The sequence below is a fragment of the Loxodonta africana genome, chromosome 2, assembly GCF_030014295.1.
Source record: "Loxodonta africana isolate mLoxAfr1 chromosome 2, mLoxAfr1.hap2, whole genome shotgun sequence".
In the NCBI taxonomy this organism is placed as follows: domain Eukaryota; kingdom Metazoa; phylum Chordata; class Mammalia; order Proboscidea; family Elephantidae; genus Loxodonta; species Loxodonta africana.
The window spans coordinates 79,525,624-79,541,824 of record NC_087343.1 but is presented as its reverse complement, the minus strand read 5'-3'; the positions used below and the strand labels follow the sequence as shown (position 1 = coordinate 79,541,824).

Genomic DNA, 16,201 nt, shown 5'->3' with positions numbered 1-16,201 from the left:
ATATCCATATTAAGTTTCTGACTGGTCTTCCTCTGTTGGTTTCATACCCAGATGTTAGCCTTCACTAATTGCTAGCCTGAGGCCCTGCCCTCAATGTTATCCTTCCTTTTTCTTTAAGGGTAGCACATGTTTTTAGCTGAGTAGTTTTATCAGTCTGTTTCCTGCCTGTAGAATTTTTGCAGTCCTTCATTTCATTCTGTCTCTGTCCATCTCAGTCCAAGCTGACAGTGTTTTTGCTGATATCACATTCACAAAAAATCTGTGGTTCTCACATGTATATCACGGGGATTCATGCCACTAGACAAAAGGGTCCTTCACACATCTTTCCTGGATAATTCCATCTCTATTCCTGGATTCTGCTGAGATGGTTGAGTGGATCTATAAGTCACATGCCTAATCTCTTCAACAGTAACAAAAATTGTCCAACCACACCGTTGGTCTTCTCTCCAAAACACTCTTTCTTAATAGTGAATCTCCTAAATTTAGGATCTTTTCCAATGCAGATAGGCTGAGAATTTACCAGATCATGAAGTGCTGGTTTCTTTTTGCTTAACAGTTCTTCCCTGAATTTATTTATTTATTTTCACACTTTATTATAAGCTGTGAGAAGAAATCAGGTTGCACCTTCTTCAGCACTTTGCTGGGAAATCTCATCAACTAAATATCCAGGTTCGTTGCTTACAAGTTCTGCTTTCCGCACAACTATACAAAACAGTTCAGCAGGGTTTCTGCCACCATATAACGAGGATCTCCTTTTCCATGGTTTCCAATACATGTTCCTCATGTCCTTCTGAGTCTTCAGCAACAATGCCTTTAACATTCATATTTCTACCAACATCCTGTTTATGATGATATATATATTCTCTGAGATGACACAGTCTTTCTATACTGTGTTCCTCACTTCTTCCTGAGCTCTCATTGGCAGAGTTTTTAACATCCATATTTCTACCAATAGCCTATTCAAGGTAATCCAGGTATTTGCTACCATGCGCCTAAAATTCTTCTAGCTTCTACTCATTATCCAGTTCCAAAGCCACTTCCACATTTTTAGGTATTTGTTAAAACAGCACCCCACTTCCCAGTACCAAAATCCATACTTGTTTCCTATAGCTGCTGTAACAGATTACCACAAACTGGATGACTCAGAACAACAGAAATTTATTCCTTCATGGATCTGATGGCCAGAAGTATGAAATCAGCTTCATTGGTCCAAAATCAAAGTGTCAGCAGGGCTGTACACCCTGTGGAGGCTGTAGTGGAGAATCCATTTCTTGTCTCTTTCAGCTTCTCGTGGTTACCAGCATTCCTTGGCTTGTGGCCACATCACTCATCTCTACCTCTGTCTTCACATCACTCTGTGTGTGTGTGTGTATGAAATCTCCCTCTGCCTGTCTCTTATATGGACACATGATAACATTTAGGGCCTACCAGGATAATCTCATCTCGAGATCCTTAACTTAATCATATCTACAAAGACCCTTTTTCCAAATAAGGTAACATTTATAGGTTCCAGAGGTTAGTATGTGAATATATGGGGGGGGGAGGGCATTTTTCACCCTACAGCAGTAAGTGTGGGAGGAACCTTTACTTTCTGTTTAATGCCTTTTTATAATTTCATAATTTTTTTGCAACATGTAAATATTGCTTATATAATATTTAAGAATTAATTAACATTGATATGAAGAAGGAATAGACATACACTCTTTCTTTCTCTCTCTCTTTCACACACACATACTCACACACACAAAACCATATACAGCCTAGAATACAGAAATGATTAAAAGGTACTCTCAAAAGATATACCTGAGACTTCTTACTTATTATTACTAAAGAGAGATGTATAGTTTCTTGAAAGGCTTAAATAATGTAAACATATTATAATCATTTTTATTATTATAGGAAGGCGATAGGGAAAGGATACCTGTCACACTTGTGAATGATGCAAAACTTGGAAGGCTAGTTAATAGCAAAGGCTAGAGAAAAGTATTCAGACTATTTTAGCAGGCCAGAATGCGTTCTTAGAAAAGGAATTCTGCCCCTATCTTTAATTTTTAGGTACATACAATTTATAGAAATTCAGATTCTCCCTTTGAGTCCAGACATTGACATAGAGATTGGGGCTTCTTTTAGTATAATGTTCTTTAAGGCCTACACTCCACATCCTCCTTGCCCTACATTCATCCTTTTATTAAACAACTTTTGTTGAACATTTTCTCTATGCCAGACAGTGAAATAGGCACTGAGAATATAAAAATGATTAAGACATATATCTGTAGCAAAAGCTTGTAAGCAACTTAACCATCCATCAGTAGGGTACTGGTTAAGTAAATTATATTACATTCACATAAAATAGACTATTAGCTGTTGAAAGGAATGAGAAAGTTCAGTCTACAGTGATATGGAACAATCTCCAAGGTCTGTTGTTAGTGGGGGGAAAGGAAGGCAAGATACGGAGGAATAGATATAACATATGGCCACTTGTGTAAGAAAAAAGTATTTATACATATATATGCTGGTATGCACATATATGTGTTTGTATGTATACATACTAGACTATATATGCACATGTACGTATTTGTATGTATACATGCTAGACTAACTCCGGAAGAATTCAGAAGGAACTGTAATTGGGGCTAGCTCAGAAAAAATGAATTAGATAGCTGGAAGACAGTATAGGAGGGAAGTTTTTTTTTTTTTTTTATCATGTATGGCCGTCTGTATTTTGAATCATTTCCATTAATTTCCTATTCAAAAATAATAAATTACTTTAAAAAGAAAAACATAGTTTTTACCCTTAAGAACACGGCAGGGGAAACAAATATGTAAGAAATAGGTATAATATAGAGTATATTAGGCACTGTGATAAAATATGTATATGAAAAGTGGGCGAAGTCCTTTTTCTCTGGGGCAGCGGGAGTAGGGTGAGGCAGCACTTCATAGAGGAGGTTACTTGAGGAGTAGTAACACATTAAGGGTTGACTGCTTTCTCGCTTTCTCCGTGGGAGTCTGAAGAGGAGCAGCAGCAGCAACATCCTTCTTTGTCTCTCTTTCAAGAGAAGGGATTTGTATGTTAACAACTCTTGAATCAGTAGCAACTGATTCATAAAAAATGCAGTTACAAATGTATTATAGGTAAACCCAAACTCTGTCTTGTTGAAAGAGATATTTGATGCTACCTAGAATTGTATGCGATATTGTACCTTTTGTCTGAGCTCCCTAACGTGAACATTCTTCCTCTAGGTGGCAGAGTTACTTCTCCTGAATGGAGCTGATCCATTATTTAGAAATGACAGTGGAAAGTGTGCTTTGGATGAAGCCAAGGATTTATGTATGAAGCGTCTTCTTGAGAGATACGTTCCTAAACATCAAAAACGTCTTACATGGGGTAAGATTAAACTACCCTGTTTTGTCTATAACGTTGATAAAGAGTTACAGAAACTGAATTTAGAGTTATAGAAATTAAATTTATTTTTCTTTAAGTTTTGAGAAGATCTATTCCGTGATATCTTCATCCTGTGCTGTTAGTAAAGTACGGCGCCTTATTTGTAAATGCATGTAGCGATGTAATGGAAAGGTAATACTAAATGTACTTTTCTCCAGGTTGTACGTTGCAGATACTTAAAAAACCTTTTATAATGTTCTGGGTTATTCCCCCCCTCCCTGCCCCGTAATCCTTTGACTAAATAACATAATATGATGTAAATTATGTTTGATTTTATCCTTTTCAATGAATATGGCCAGGATTGTTTATTTCTATCCCCTAAGAATCTTTTCTTATGGCAGTACCTTAGCTTTCCCATGCACATGACACCATTAAATTGAATTGCAAAAGAACTTGATATGCAGTGGTCAACAAAAAAATTATAAAAAAGGATTTAAATACGTAGCACATTGTTCATACTCTCCTAATGCATCTGTTAGGTTTTTTTTTTTTTTTTTTTTGCAAGGTCACAGCACTCCTCTGCTCTGCTCAAAACCCTGCAATAGTTCTCCATTTCATGTAGGAAAAAAGTCAGTATCCTTACAATGGCCTAGAAATCTCTATATCAACTGGCCACTTGTTCACCTTTTCTACCACTCTCTTCCCCCACTACTTGAATTCTGACACATTGGTCTCCCTTCTGTTTCTCAGGGATGCTTTCTTTGCCTCCTTCAAGTCTTAGTTCAAATGCATCCTTCCAAGTGTGGCCTAGACTTCCCTGTTTACTACTGCAACTTGCCCCCTTCCAACGCACACCGTATTAGGTATCTGTTCCTTGTAACAATTATCCCAAATCTTAGCAACTTAAAACAATAAACATTCATTATCCCACAGTTTCTGAGTGGTTCTGGGTGAGAGTCTCTCACAAGATTGCAATAAAGCTATTGGCAAGGGCTGCATTCATCTCAAGACTCGACTAGGGCAGGAAAAGCCACTTCAAAATCACTCACAGGGTTGTTGACAGACCTTAGTCTTTGTTCACAGATGACTACTAAAGTGCCTGGCACGTAGTAGACATTCAGTAAGTATGTATTGAATAAATGAGCATGTGAGTCCTCTGAAACAAAACAGAAAAAGATTCTTTCAAGAAATGTGTTTGTGTTTCATTTACTTTTATTAAACTATATTTTAATAAAATTTTCCCCAGGAGGTATTTCTCCCCTACAGGGATCAGGCAGTGTTTGGTTCTCTTGTACATAGGGTCGCTGTGAGTCAGCACCAACTCATCTGTACTTAACAGCAACAATATCCTTAACAATAGAGGTTTCTACCCTTTGAATTACCCTTTTACACATGAAAGTTTAATCTGAGTCCTTCCAGACATAAAGTGAGTAGGCCTCTGTACAAGCCCTGGAATTTTTTCCAATCAGAGTCAAAGTTAACCCATCTTCTGCCAAAGCACTGAGTCTCCCTGAGGACAAGTAATACAGCTATACCTGCATTATCAGTTAAGAGTTCTTTGGTGGAACTGACTTGATCTGTAAACTTTCACTTAAAGCACAATAAAATTTTTTTTTAAAAAAAGAGTTCTTTGGTGGAAAGCTGTCAACTCAGGTAGAAAAGGGATTTTCTTGGCAGGACAACTAAAGAATTAAAGGAAAAACTGAAGATCCATGTTTTGGAAAAGTCAGGAGTAAAAGCAGCTTCAGAAATCTAGGTAGTCAGAGCTAATGGACCCTCTCTGCAGAGAGCTGCCTATCAGGATGAGCCGTAGGCAGGCAAAACAACAGATGTCCACTACACTCATTTTTTCAGGGCCTGTTATGCATCAAGCACCATACAGTGCTAGAGCCTAATGACAAAAGATGAATAAGAAACAAAGATGGCAAACAGTTTCAATGAAGAATGAGATAAAGAAATGCTCAGGGCACTATAAGAGTAGGTAAAAGAACTACTTAACACCAGACTCCTTTATGTCCAGGGAGGTAACAGGACAGATATCACATAGTTAATGATCAAGTGTCAACACTAACCCAAGAGGTTCTAGTCTAGTATCTTATCTAAAGCTGTAATTTGCTAAGTCTATTAGAAAAAATTTTTTTCCTGATCTAACCAAACCTTTTGCTTGTCAAGCCATTTCAGACTCATGGTGACTCTATAGGACAGAGTAGAACTGCCCCATAGGGTTTCCAAGGAGCACCTACCTGGTGGATTCGAACTGCCGACCTTTTGGTTAGCGGCCTTAGCTCTTAACCACTATACCACTAGGGTTTCCTTTCCTGATCTAAATTAGTTTAAATGAAATTTAAAGTATATTGCCTTCCCAACTGGATTTTCTTTAATATAAGACAGTTATTCCAGTTATTGTTGGGTGTGTATGTTATTGAAAATTAGCTACAATATAGCAATCTGACTATAGAGTCATGAGACTGGTTTTCCTTTATGGCTAATGGATTCATTTTATTATTTTATACCCACTTATTTTATAAATACACTGCTCAGTGGACTTAAGGAAGGTAATTGTTTGAATGACATTAAGGACCAAGACCTGGATCAAAAAATTCTCTTCCCTACCTTCATAACGAAGAGAGAGCTTCATTAATAATTATAGGCCACCAAAACCCAAACCAAAACTGTTGCCATCAAGTCAATGCTGACTCATAGCAACCCTATATGGCAGAGTAGAACTGCCCCATAGGGTTTCCAAGGAGCACCTGCTGGATTTGAACTGCTGACCTTTCTGTTAGCAGCCTGAGCTCTTAACCACTGCACCACCAAGGCCCGTAAGAGGGAACTAATTAATGGTTTCTTTAGAGTTTAAAAAAAAAAAAAATTTTTTTTTTTAGAGTTTAGACTTCCTCTCCAGTAGCCCAGTCACATCAGAAGGACAGACAGTACCTTGTTGAGGCCAGGTCTATAAAAGCACATTGAAATATATTTACATTTCAAGCTAATGAAAAATTGCACATAGACTATTCAGTGAAAAGCAAAAGTATATATATATTTGCTTTTATGATCTGCTTAATTGCTTGACTTCTCTATTTTATGATGGCATACGTTGTTTTGCTCTTCTGGGAGTGCCTTCTCTAGCATTTTAGCCCTTTCTCCAAAATGAAAATTTCCTGTTCACCGGCATCCACTTCTGACCCTACCTGAGGGATTTTCCTTCATGGAAAGGAATCTGGTGCCTTTCTTCTTAGGACTTAGGTCCCACTCTTCCTTCTTGAGGTAATTTACCAAGCTGGGCTGCATTATTATGTTTCATCAGATAGTTTGAACATTTCTTAAGTGTAAACTTTCAAATTGTCATTACTTATCAGACTATATATCAGTATAAGAGAAAAAATAGCTTACTTAAGTAAAGATATCTATAGACTTGCACAGAGTGCTCATTTTAAAATTTCAGTTTGGAGCTTTCTGTCATGGGACCTGGTGTATAAAGAACCTTCCTCCTAGAAAATGTATTTGTGCTTTTCCATCTTAGTGTGAAAAACGTCAACTTTGGTGTAGGATGAAGTTCTTATTAACTTCATAGACTTGGATATATTAACCTCCTCAGTTTTCTAATCTGTAACTTTGGGCTTGTAAAATCTACTCATTTACCTACTTACCTATGGGATTGTTAGTGTGAGGATTGGAGTTAATGTGTGTAAAATGCCTCAGCACAGTACCTGACACATGATAGGAGCTCAGAATGACAGAGGGAGAAGAATGCAGCTACGTTATCAAAACTCACCGCTTTAGAGTTTATATCTGTGAGGTTTTTTTTTTTGGTAGATTATAATAGGAAATGTACAGTCTTAAAAACTGAAAGGAAATAAAACCTCCTTTCTTGATTCCAGATTCTCTTAGAAACTATGACTGACCGGGTGGTTCCTGGGAAGTATTGTTTCTCTGCTCGTTAAGGACCAAAGTATGGAAAAGACAGTCCTTTATGCCCTTGGAAGATATATAACAACAATAATAATGGAGAACTTTCTATGTGGCAGGAATTTCTCTAAACTCTTTACATGGGTTATCTATTTTAATCTTTAAAACAATTCTGTAAAGTAGGGACTATTTTTAGCTTCATTTTATGACGCTGAGGTAGAGACATTAAAATACTTATCCAAGGTCACCCAGCAGTAAACAGATGAGTCAAGACTGAAACTCAGGGGTGAGGTTCCAGAGACTGCTCCCAGCCGCTTTGGTTAATAGGACATTCTGTATCCCTTCCTTCATCTGAAAAGCAAAGTTAAACCACTTTCTGCCCTTAGTGGATTAAGTGCAATGGCTCCTTTACCTTGACCTGAGTCTGTATGAATGTGTGAGTTTGAATGGCAGGCCTCATTTTTTTGCTCATGGTACTTTGATTGGTGTCATGAAAATTATTCCCAAGAAATAAGTTAAATCGCTCTTTTCCAAATATATCCTTGTTAGAATATTTTGTATTTCTAGCTCATTTATTTAAGATTTCTTTATATATCACATCTCAGATGTTCATTAATTTTTTCCTTCTTCTATCAAATTGATTGTGGCTAAATGCGTATATAAAAACCAAACCAAACATGTTGCCATTAAGTCGATCCCGACTCATAGCTACCCTATAAGACAGAGTAGAACTGTCCCATAGGGTTTCCAAGGAGCAGTTGGTGGATTCGAACTGCTGACCTTTTGGTTAGCAGCCGAGCTCTTAACCACTTCAACATCAGGGCCCCAATGCGTATATAGGTAATTTCACCTTCAGTATTTAAAAGAGACAATAAAAAAGACACTAAAGTACTTTCCTTTAATTATCAGTCTAGCAGTCTAGGTAGTTTTTTTTTTTTTTTTAAACAAAGTAATTAGCCTTTCCATGCATATATGCTTTGTTTTTAAGAGAATGCAGGACTATATTAAGCAGACATATTCCACCACCAGTTGCCATTGAATTGATTCTGACTCATGGCAACTCTGTAGGACAGGGTAGAACTGCCTCAGAGTTTTCAAGGCTGTAATCTTTACAGAGGAAACCCTGGTGGGATAGTGGTTAAGGGCTATGGCCGCTAACCAAAAGTCGGCAGTTTGAATCCAGGAGGCACTCCTTGAAAACCCTATAGGGCAGTTCTACTCTGTCCTCTAGGGTCGCTATGAGTTGGAATCGACTTGACGGCAATGGGTTTTCGGTTTGGTATGGAGCTTCCATGACTTTGCCTTGTTCATTAAGTTTTTCCTTCCTCTGTCAAATTGACTGTGGCCAAATGCATGTATAAAAACCAAACCAAACCTGTTGCCATCAAGTTGATTCTGACTCATAGCAACCCTATAGGACAGAGTAGAACTATCCCATAGGGTTTCCAAGGAGCAGGTAGTGGGTTCAAATCACCAGCCTTTCGGTTAGCAGCCAAGCACTTAACCACCTCGCCACCAGACATATTAGTAAAGGATAATCCAATAATTTGGGGAGTTTTTTTTTTTTGCCTTATGAAAGTACCTTGCATATAGCTACATAATCAGTCAACTGAATGAAGTTGGTATATCTATGGGGGAATAAAAAATACTCGTTTCATTGCCCACATTTAGTATCGCTTATCATTTTGTAGAATCTATTTCACTTTTCCTATGTAAGTGTTTTCAGCTCTCTGCAGATTGTAGTTTCTTATAAATATGGGTATCATAAATTAGATGTGCCAATTTTGATATAAAACGTTTGCATAATTTCATTTATTCTGGTTGCTTTTTCATGGCAAAGAATGTGTGGGTTTTAGAAATCTAGAGCCTGACCATTGGAGGATGTTCTCTTTGATTTTTCTATTTTTGGTTACAGCTCAAAGGAATAGCACTGACCCACTAGACGTAGAGGATTTACACCAATACAAGGTATATCTATGTTTAGTAATAAACGTTTTTATAAGAATGCACCTCCTGGTTATTTTATAGATCATCAGAAGGAAAAGAAAGACTACTGAAGCATTAGTCAGGAATAGTGACTTCACTTTTGCTTTTAAGACACTTTGGAATAATTACATGAGAATCAGAGGGTTCTGGGCTGCTAGTTTGGGAAGCAGTTGAGTAAATGTAGCATATCTGGGCATACTGATATATTGGTAGTCATTTCCTTTTTCCTCCTCTTCATGGTCCATGAGGTTTATCAACCATGTCAAATTTCTTTTGGCCTAAGCGCAGCACAAGAGCCCAAGGTGTCACTCCGCCCCTTCAAGGTTTACATAGTGGGCAGATAATCTTGATTTGGTGCTTGGGTTCTGGTGGGTGAAAGGAAGCATTGTCCTGGCTTTAATCTTACAAGCTCACAAAAATATATCTATACAGACCACTTCAGGAGCATATCCTTCTTCTTGTTTTTAAATCCCTTCTTTCTTGCCCTACAGATAGTCTCTCAAAGATACTGGAAGAAGAAACTCCCCTTGTTCTAGCTCCCGCTGTGTATCATCTGGGAGAGTGGAGTGTTTCTAAAGCATTCTGTAAAGTTTTCTTTATAAGGAAACTTTGATCTGATGAGTTTAATAAACCTATAAAAAATTAAGTAGGCTAAAATATTTTTGTTATGTTTCATAAGACCAATAGTGCTAAAATACTGGTAAAAAAGAATTAAAATGTATAGCACAAAATAAATATTAGTATACATAATGAGTCTAGTTTTCTGAAATATTAGTTGGATATATTCCACTTTTTTTTTTTTTATATTCCACCAGGCCTGTGGTTAGATTAAATTATAAAATTGAGTGGAATAATAGATTTATCAATTATTCAGAATGACTAAGTGTAGAATTACATCTGAAAATTAAAGCTAACTATATATTTTGTTCCTATAGAAACCAAAATTCAGTTCTAAAAATTGTGTTTGGTTTGTTAATGATGAAAATTCCAACAGACTGAAGCAAGAACATGTAAAAGTCAATAAAGGAAGCAAAGAGGCTTTATTTATAAATAAAGAAGATATATATGAATATTACCAAAAAGATTCCAGAAACACAAAATTTGGTAAATCCAAGCAAAATCAATCAACCGTTGACCAAATACACTCTAAAGGATTCAGAAGGGACAATCTCTGTAATGTCAGAGATCCCAGCACAAATGTGTCTGATGATAAAGGAAGAAGAAACAGACAGCATAAAAAACCTCAAGAGGATGATGGCGACTGCAGTCCAAGAAAGACAATAGCTGTCACTTCTTCCAGAAGAATAAACAGATTGGTTCTGCATCAGCAGCATACTCTCCAAACCCTGGCTGGCCTTCCAGAAGAGTCATGTAAACCTTCCAGCCCAGCCCTCTCAAGCCTGACAAATGACGTAGGTGACAATGTCACGACTTGTTCAATTTCCAAAGAAACACATACTCAGAGCTTAGATTTAGATTTATCGGATAATCAAGAAGCACAGTTCTTGGAATTAGAATCCATTGACCAAACTGAAGTTTCTTTCTCAGACCAGTCCCCCTACACTGACAAAACATGGTCCATAAGCCCTTATAAATTTCATGAAAATAGGAACTCAGGTAAAAAATATGAGAACTTTAATAAGTGGGAAAATTCTGTCCCATCCATTATAAAGGGAAGCAGTAATGATGATGATGGTGGTGATGGTTGCAGTACTGAGAAGGCTGTGACATGTAAAGAGGTGATATGTTCTACAGATTGCAAAATCTACTATAATTGTGAAAAGACTGTAACAAATAGAGAGGAAATGTATTTTCAACGGCCTTTGCCTTCTGAGCACTGTTTTTCACAGGAAAATGAGTTAAAAGCAGGCAGCCTAACCATAACTCCACAACAGGAAGCTGTTACTTTTTCTGATTCAGAAAATACAGTAATTTCTGAACAACATGTTGCAGATCGCGAACAATACATGTATGGAATTTCTTTTGATCACTCACCTGGCAATCCTGAACAAACTTCCCTGGCTTATACAAGAACACTTGCAATACATGAAGCTTCAGAGCTGGCTGGTCACATGGAACTATTCAAAAGGCCTCAGGATTATAGCCCCAGAGCACCAGCTTCTTTAACGAATCAAACAGAAACACATATTGTGGAAAAGATGAATGAGAAACAAGACCTTAAAAGGAATTACACTGACAAAGATCAAAAAACATGTTATTCAAATGGGCCTTTATCTGCAATTGCTCATTCTCAAGTAATAGAAACAACTAAAATTGAAAAAAGGGGACAAGACCTTCCAGAGAGCGAGACTATACATAATGTAGATTTTCATTCCACTGACAATATGAATAAAGAATTGATCAACAACTCACAACTTAATCAAAGAGGAGAGAAAGAAATGTCTCCCAAACCAGGTATTAGTAATATTTCTTGGCTTATAAACATTTCCTATAGACTTACTTATTTTATAGAAATTTTCAACTGAATTTCCACTCAACATATGCCCAAACTGACATGGGTAAGGACATATGGGCCATAATTGGGGTTAAGTGATAGTGTTTAGTTTGAAAGTCAAACTGTTATTATCAAAGGTGGTCGTTAAATTAGTATTGACAGAAGTTAGCAAACAGCATTTCTATGCATTTTGTGTTTCTTTTTAATAATAGCACTTGTTTAGTATCAGGAATCGTAAGAACATTTTCACAGCAGGAAATAATCCCACTGATAACTATTCACTGTGTTCCATCAGAATTGCAATTAGAAAATTTCATGTTTGTTATATAAAAATATCTTTACAGGCTTCCATTCCTTTAAAAGAAATTGAACTCAGAACAGAAACTCTAAAAATGTATGAATTTTTTTTAAAGTCATGTTTGCAACACCAGTATTGCAAAGTGTTTCTTTTTCAGATGAGGAATTAGCTAATAATGGAGAGGAAAGTACTATAAGAAATGGTGAGAAGAAAAAAGAAAAATCAGATTCAGAAATTCACATGCCTACTGATACCCAAGTTCAGAATTTGAAAAACAGACAAAATTTGTTGAAAGCTACCTGCAGCCAAGGTTTGTATTCCTATAATTGTATAGGAAAAAATTTATACAATCAAACACAGCAATCTATTTTTCTATCAGAGTTTCTAAACTTTCAGATACACTGGTGTTTTGTTATTTATTATTATTATTATTTATTATTTTGTTATTTTTTAGTTATTCACTAAGTTATAGATTATTTCAGTTGTATCTGTCAGATGCTTTTACTGTAAGGCAGCACTTGAGGATCCATTAGTTTTCAGATATATTCTTGTTATATTTCTGCCTATAACTTCTAATTTGTTATTTTAGAGGAGATAAACAACAGAGGCAATAGGATTATTGAGTAGGGGTACCAGGGCCAAATTGTGTCACATCCCTTAGAAACTTCCCCCTAGCCTTTTTTTTTTTTTTATTAACTTTTATTAAGCTTCAAGTGAACGTTTACAAATCCAGTCAGTCTGTCACATATAAGTTTACATACATCTTACTCCATACTCCCACTTGCTCTCCCCCTATTGAGTCAGCCCTTTCAGTCTCTCCTTTCGTGACAATTTTGCCAGCTTCCCTCTCTCTCTCTATCCTCCCATCCCCCCTCCAGACAAGAGTTGCCAACACACTCTCAAGTGTCCACCTGATATAATTAGCTCACTCTTCATCAGCATCTCTCTCCCACCTGCTGACCAGTCCCTTTCATTTCTGATGAGTTGTCTTCGGGGATGATTCCTGTCCTGTGCCAACAGAAGGTCTGGGGAGCATGGCCGCCGGGACTCCTCTAGTCTCAGTCAGACCATTAAGTATGGTCTTTTTATGAGAATTTGGGGTCTGCATCCCACTGATCTCCTGTTCCCTCAGGAGTTCTCTGTTGTGCACCCTGTCAGGGCAGTCATCGATTGTGGCCAGGCACCAACTAGTTCTTCTGGTCTCAGGATGATGTAGGTCTCTGGTTCATGTGGCCCTTTCTGTCTCTTGGGCTCCTAGTTGTCGTGTGACCTTGGTGTTCTTCATTTTGCTTTGCTCCAGGTGGGTTGAGACCAATTGATGCATCTTAGATTGCCGTTTGTTAGCATTTAAGACCCCAGATGCCACATTTCAAAGTGGGATGCAGAATGTTTTCATAATAGAATTATTTCGCCAATTGACTTAGAAGTCCCCTCAAACCATGTTCCCCAGACCCCAGCCCCTGCTCCGCTGACCTTTGAAGCATTCATTTTATCCCGGAATCTTCTTTGCTTTTGGTCCAGTCCAATTGAGCTGACCTTCCATGTATTGAGTGTTCACTTTCCCTTCACCCAAAGCAGTTCTTATCTACTGATTAATCAATAAAAAACCCTCTCCCTCCCTCCCTCCCACCACCCTTCGTAACCACAAAAGTATGTGTTCTTCTCTGTTTTTACTATTTCTCAAGATCTTATAATAGTGGTCTTACACAATATTTGTCCTTTTGCCTCTGACTAATTTCGCTCAGCATAATGCCTTCCAGGTTCCTCCATGTTATGAAATGTTTCAGAGATTCGTCACTGTTTTTTATCGATGCGTAGTATTCCATTGTGTGAATATACCACAATTTATTTACCCATTAATCCGTACATGGACACCTTGGTTGCTTCCAGCTTTTTGCTATTGTAAACAGAGCTGCAATAAACATGGGTGTGCATATATCTGTTTGTGTGAAGGCTCTTGTATCTCTAGGGTATATTCTGAGGAGTGGGATTTCTGGGTGGTATGGTAGTTCTATTTCTAACAGTTTAAGATAACGCCAGATGGATTTCCAAAGTGGTTGTACCATTTTACATTCCCACCAGCAGTGTATAAGAGTTCCAATCTCTCCGCAGCCTCTCCAACATTTATTATTTTGTGTTTTTTGGATTAATGCCAGCCTTGTTGGTGTGAGATGGAATCTCATCGTAGTTTAAATTTGCATTTCTCTAATGGCTAATGATCGAGAGCATTTTCTCATGTATCTGTTGGCTGCCTGAATATCTTCTTTAGTGAAATGTGTGTTCATATCCTTTGCCCACTTCTTGATTGGGTTGTTTGTCTTTTTGTGGTTGAGTTTTGACAGAATCATGTAGATTTTAGAGATCAGGCGCTGGTCGGAGATGTCATAGCTGAAAATTCTTTCCCAATCTGTAGGTGGTCTTTTTACTCTTTTGGTGAAGTCTTTAGATGAGCATAGGTGTTTGATTTTTAGGAGCTCCCAGTTATCGGGTTTCTCTTCATCATTTTTGGTAATGTTTTGTATTCTGTTTATGCCTTGTATTAGGGCTCCTAGGGTTGTCCCTATTTTTTCTTCCATGATCTTTATGGTTTTAGTCTTTATGTTTAGGTCTTTGATCCACTTGGAGTTAGTTTTTGTGCATGGTGTGAGGTGTGGGTCCTGTTTCATTCTTTTGCAAATGGATATCCAGTTATGCCAGCACCATTTGTTAAAAAGGCTATCTTTTCCCCAGTTAATTGACACTGGTCCTTTGTCAAATATCAGCTGCTCATACGTGGATGGATTTATATCTGGGTTCTCAATTCTGTTCCATTGGTCTATGTGCCTGTTGTTGTACCAGTACCAGGCTGTTTTGACTACTGTGGCTGTATAATAGGTTCTGAAATCAGGTAGAGTGAGGCCTCCCACTTTCTTCTTCTTTTTCAGTAATGCTTTGCTTATCTGGGGCTTCTTTCCCTTCCATATGAAATTGGTGATTTGTTTCTCTATCCCCTTAAAATATGACATTGGAATTTGCATCGGAAGTGCGTTATATGTATAGATGGCTTTTGGTAGAATAGACATTTTTACTATGTTAAGTCTTCCTATCCATGAGCAAGGTATGTTTTTCCACTTAAGTATGTCCTTTTGAATTTCTTGTAGTAGAGCTTTGTAGTTTTCTTTGTATAGGTCTTTTACATCCTTGGTAAGATTTATTCCTAAGTATTTTGTCTTCTTGGGGGCTACTGTGAATGGTATTGATTTGGTTATTTCCTCTTCGGTGTTCTTTTTGTTGATGTAGAGGAATCCAAGTGATTTTTGTATGTTTATTTTATAACCTGAGACTCTGCCAAACTCTTCTATTAGTTTCAGTAGTTTTCTGGAGGATTCCTTAGGGTTTTCTGTGTATAAGATTATGTCATCTGCAAATAGTGATAACTTTACTTCCTCCTTGCCAATCCGGATACCCTTTATTTCTTTGTCTAGCCTAATTGCCCTGGCTAGGACTTCAAGTACGATGTTGAATAAGAGCCGTGATAAAGGGCATCCTTGTCTGGTTCCCGTTCTCAAGGGAAATGCTTTCAGGTTCTCTCCATTTAGAGTGATGTTGGCTGTTGGCTTTGCATAGATGCCCTTTATTATGTTGAGGAATTTTCCTTCAATTCCTATTTTGGTAAGAGTTTTTATCATAAATGGGTGTTGGACTTTGTCAAATTCCTTTTCTGCATCAATTGATAAGATCATGTGGTTTTTATCTTTTGTTTTATTTATGTGATGGATTACATTAATGGTTTTTCTGATATTAAACCGGCCTTGCATAAAAAAAAAAAATTGCATACCTGGTATAAATCCCACTTGATCATGGTGAATTCTTTTTTTGATGTGTTGTTGGATTCTATTGGCTAGAATTTTGTTGAGGATTTTTGCATCTATGCTCATGAGGGATATAGGTCTATAATTTTCTTTTTTTGTAATGTCTTTACCTGGTTTTGGTATCAGGGAGATGGTGGCTTCATAGAATTAGTCGGGTAGTATTCCATCTTTTTCTATGCTTTGAAATACCTTTAGTAGTAGTGGTGTTAACTCTTCTCTGAAAGTTTGGTAGAACTCTGCAGTGAAGCCGTCCGGGCCAGGGCTTTTTTTTGTTGGGAGTTTTTTGATTACCGTTTCAATCTCTTTTTTTGTTATGGGTC

The 16,201-nt window shown here is 37.3% G+C and overlaps 1 protein-coding gene across 1 annotated transcript in view; it reads left to right on the top strand.

Moving 5' to 3' along the window:
* ANKRD31 (ankyrin repeat domain 31) overlaps positions 1-16,201 on the top strand; it is a 168,002-nt gene that overhangs the window by 64,527 nt on the left and 87,274 nt on the right. The window contains exons 13-16 of the mRNA XM_064273145.1: positions 3,241-3,385; positions 9,207-9,259; positions 10,213-11,692; positions 12,188-12,340. Coding sequence (XP_064129215.1) covers positions 3,241-3,385; positions 9,207-9,259; positions 10,213-11,692; positions 12,188-12,340 — 1,831 coding nt within the window. The remainder of the gene's footprint in view (positions 1-3,240; positions 3,386-9,206; positions 9,260-10,212; positions 11,693-12,187; positions 12,341-16,201) is intronic.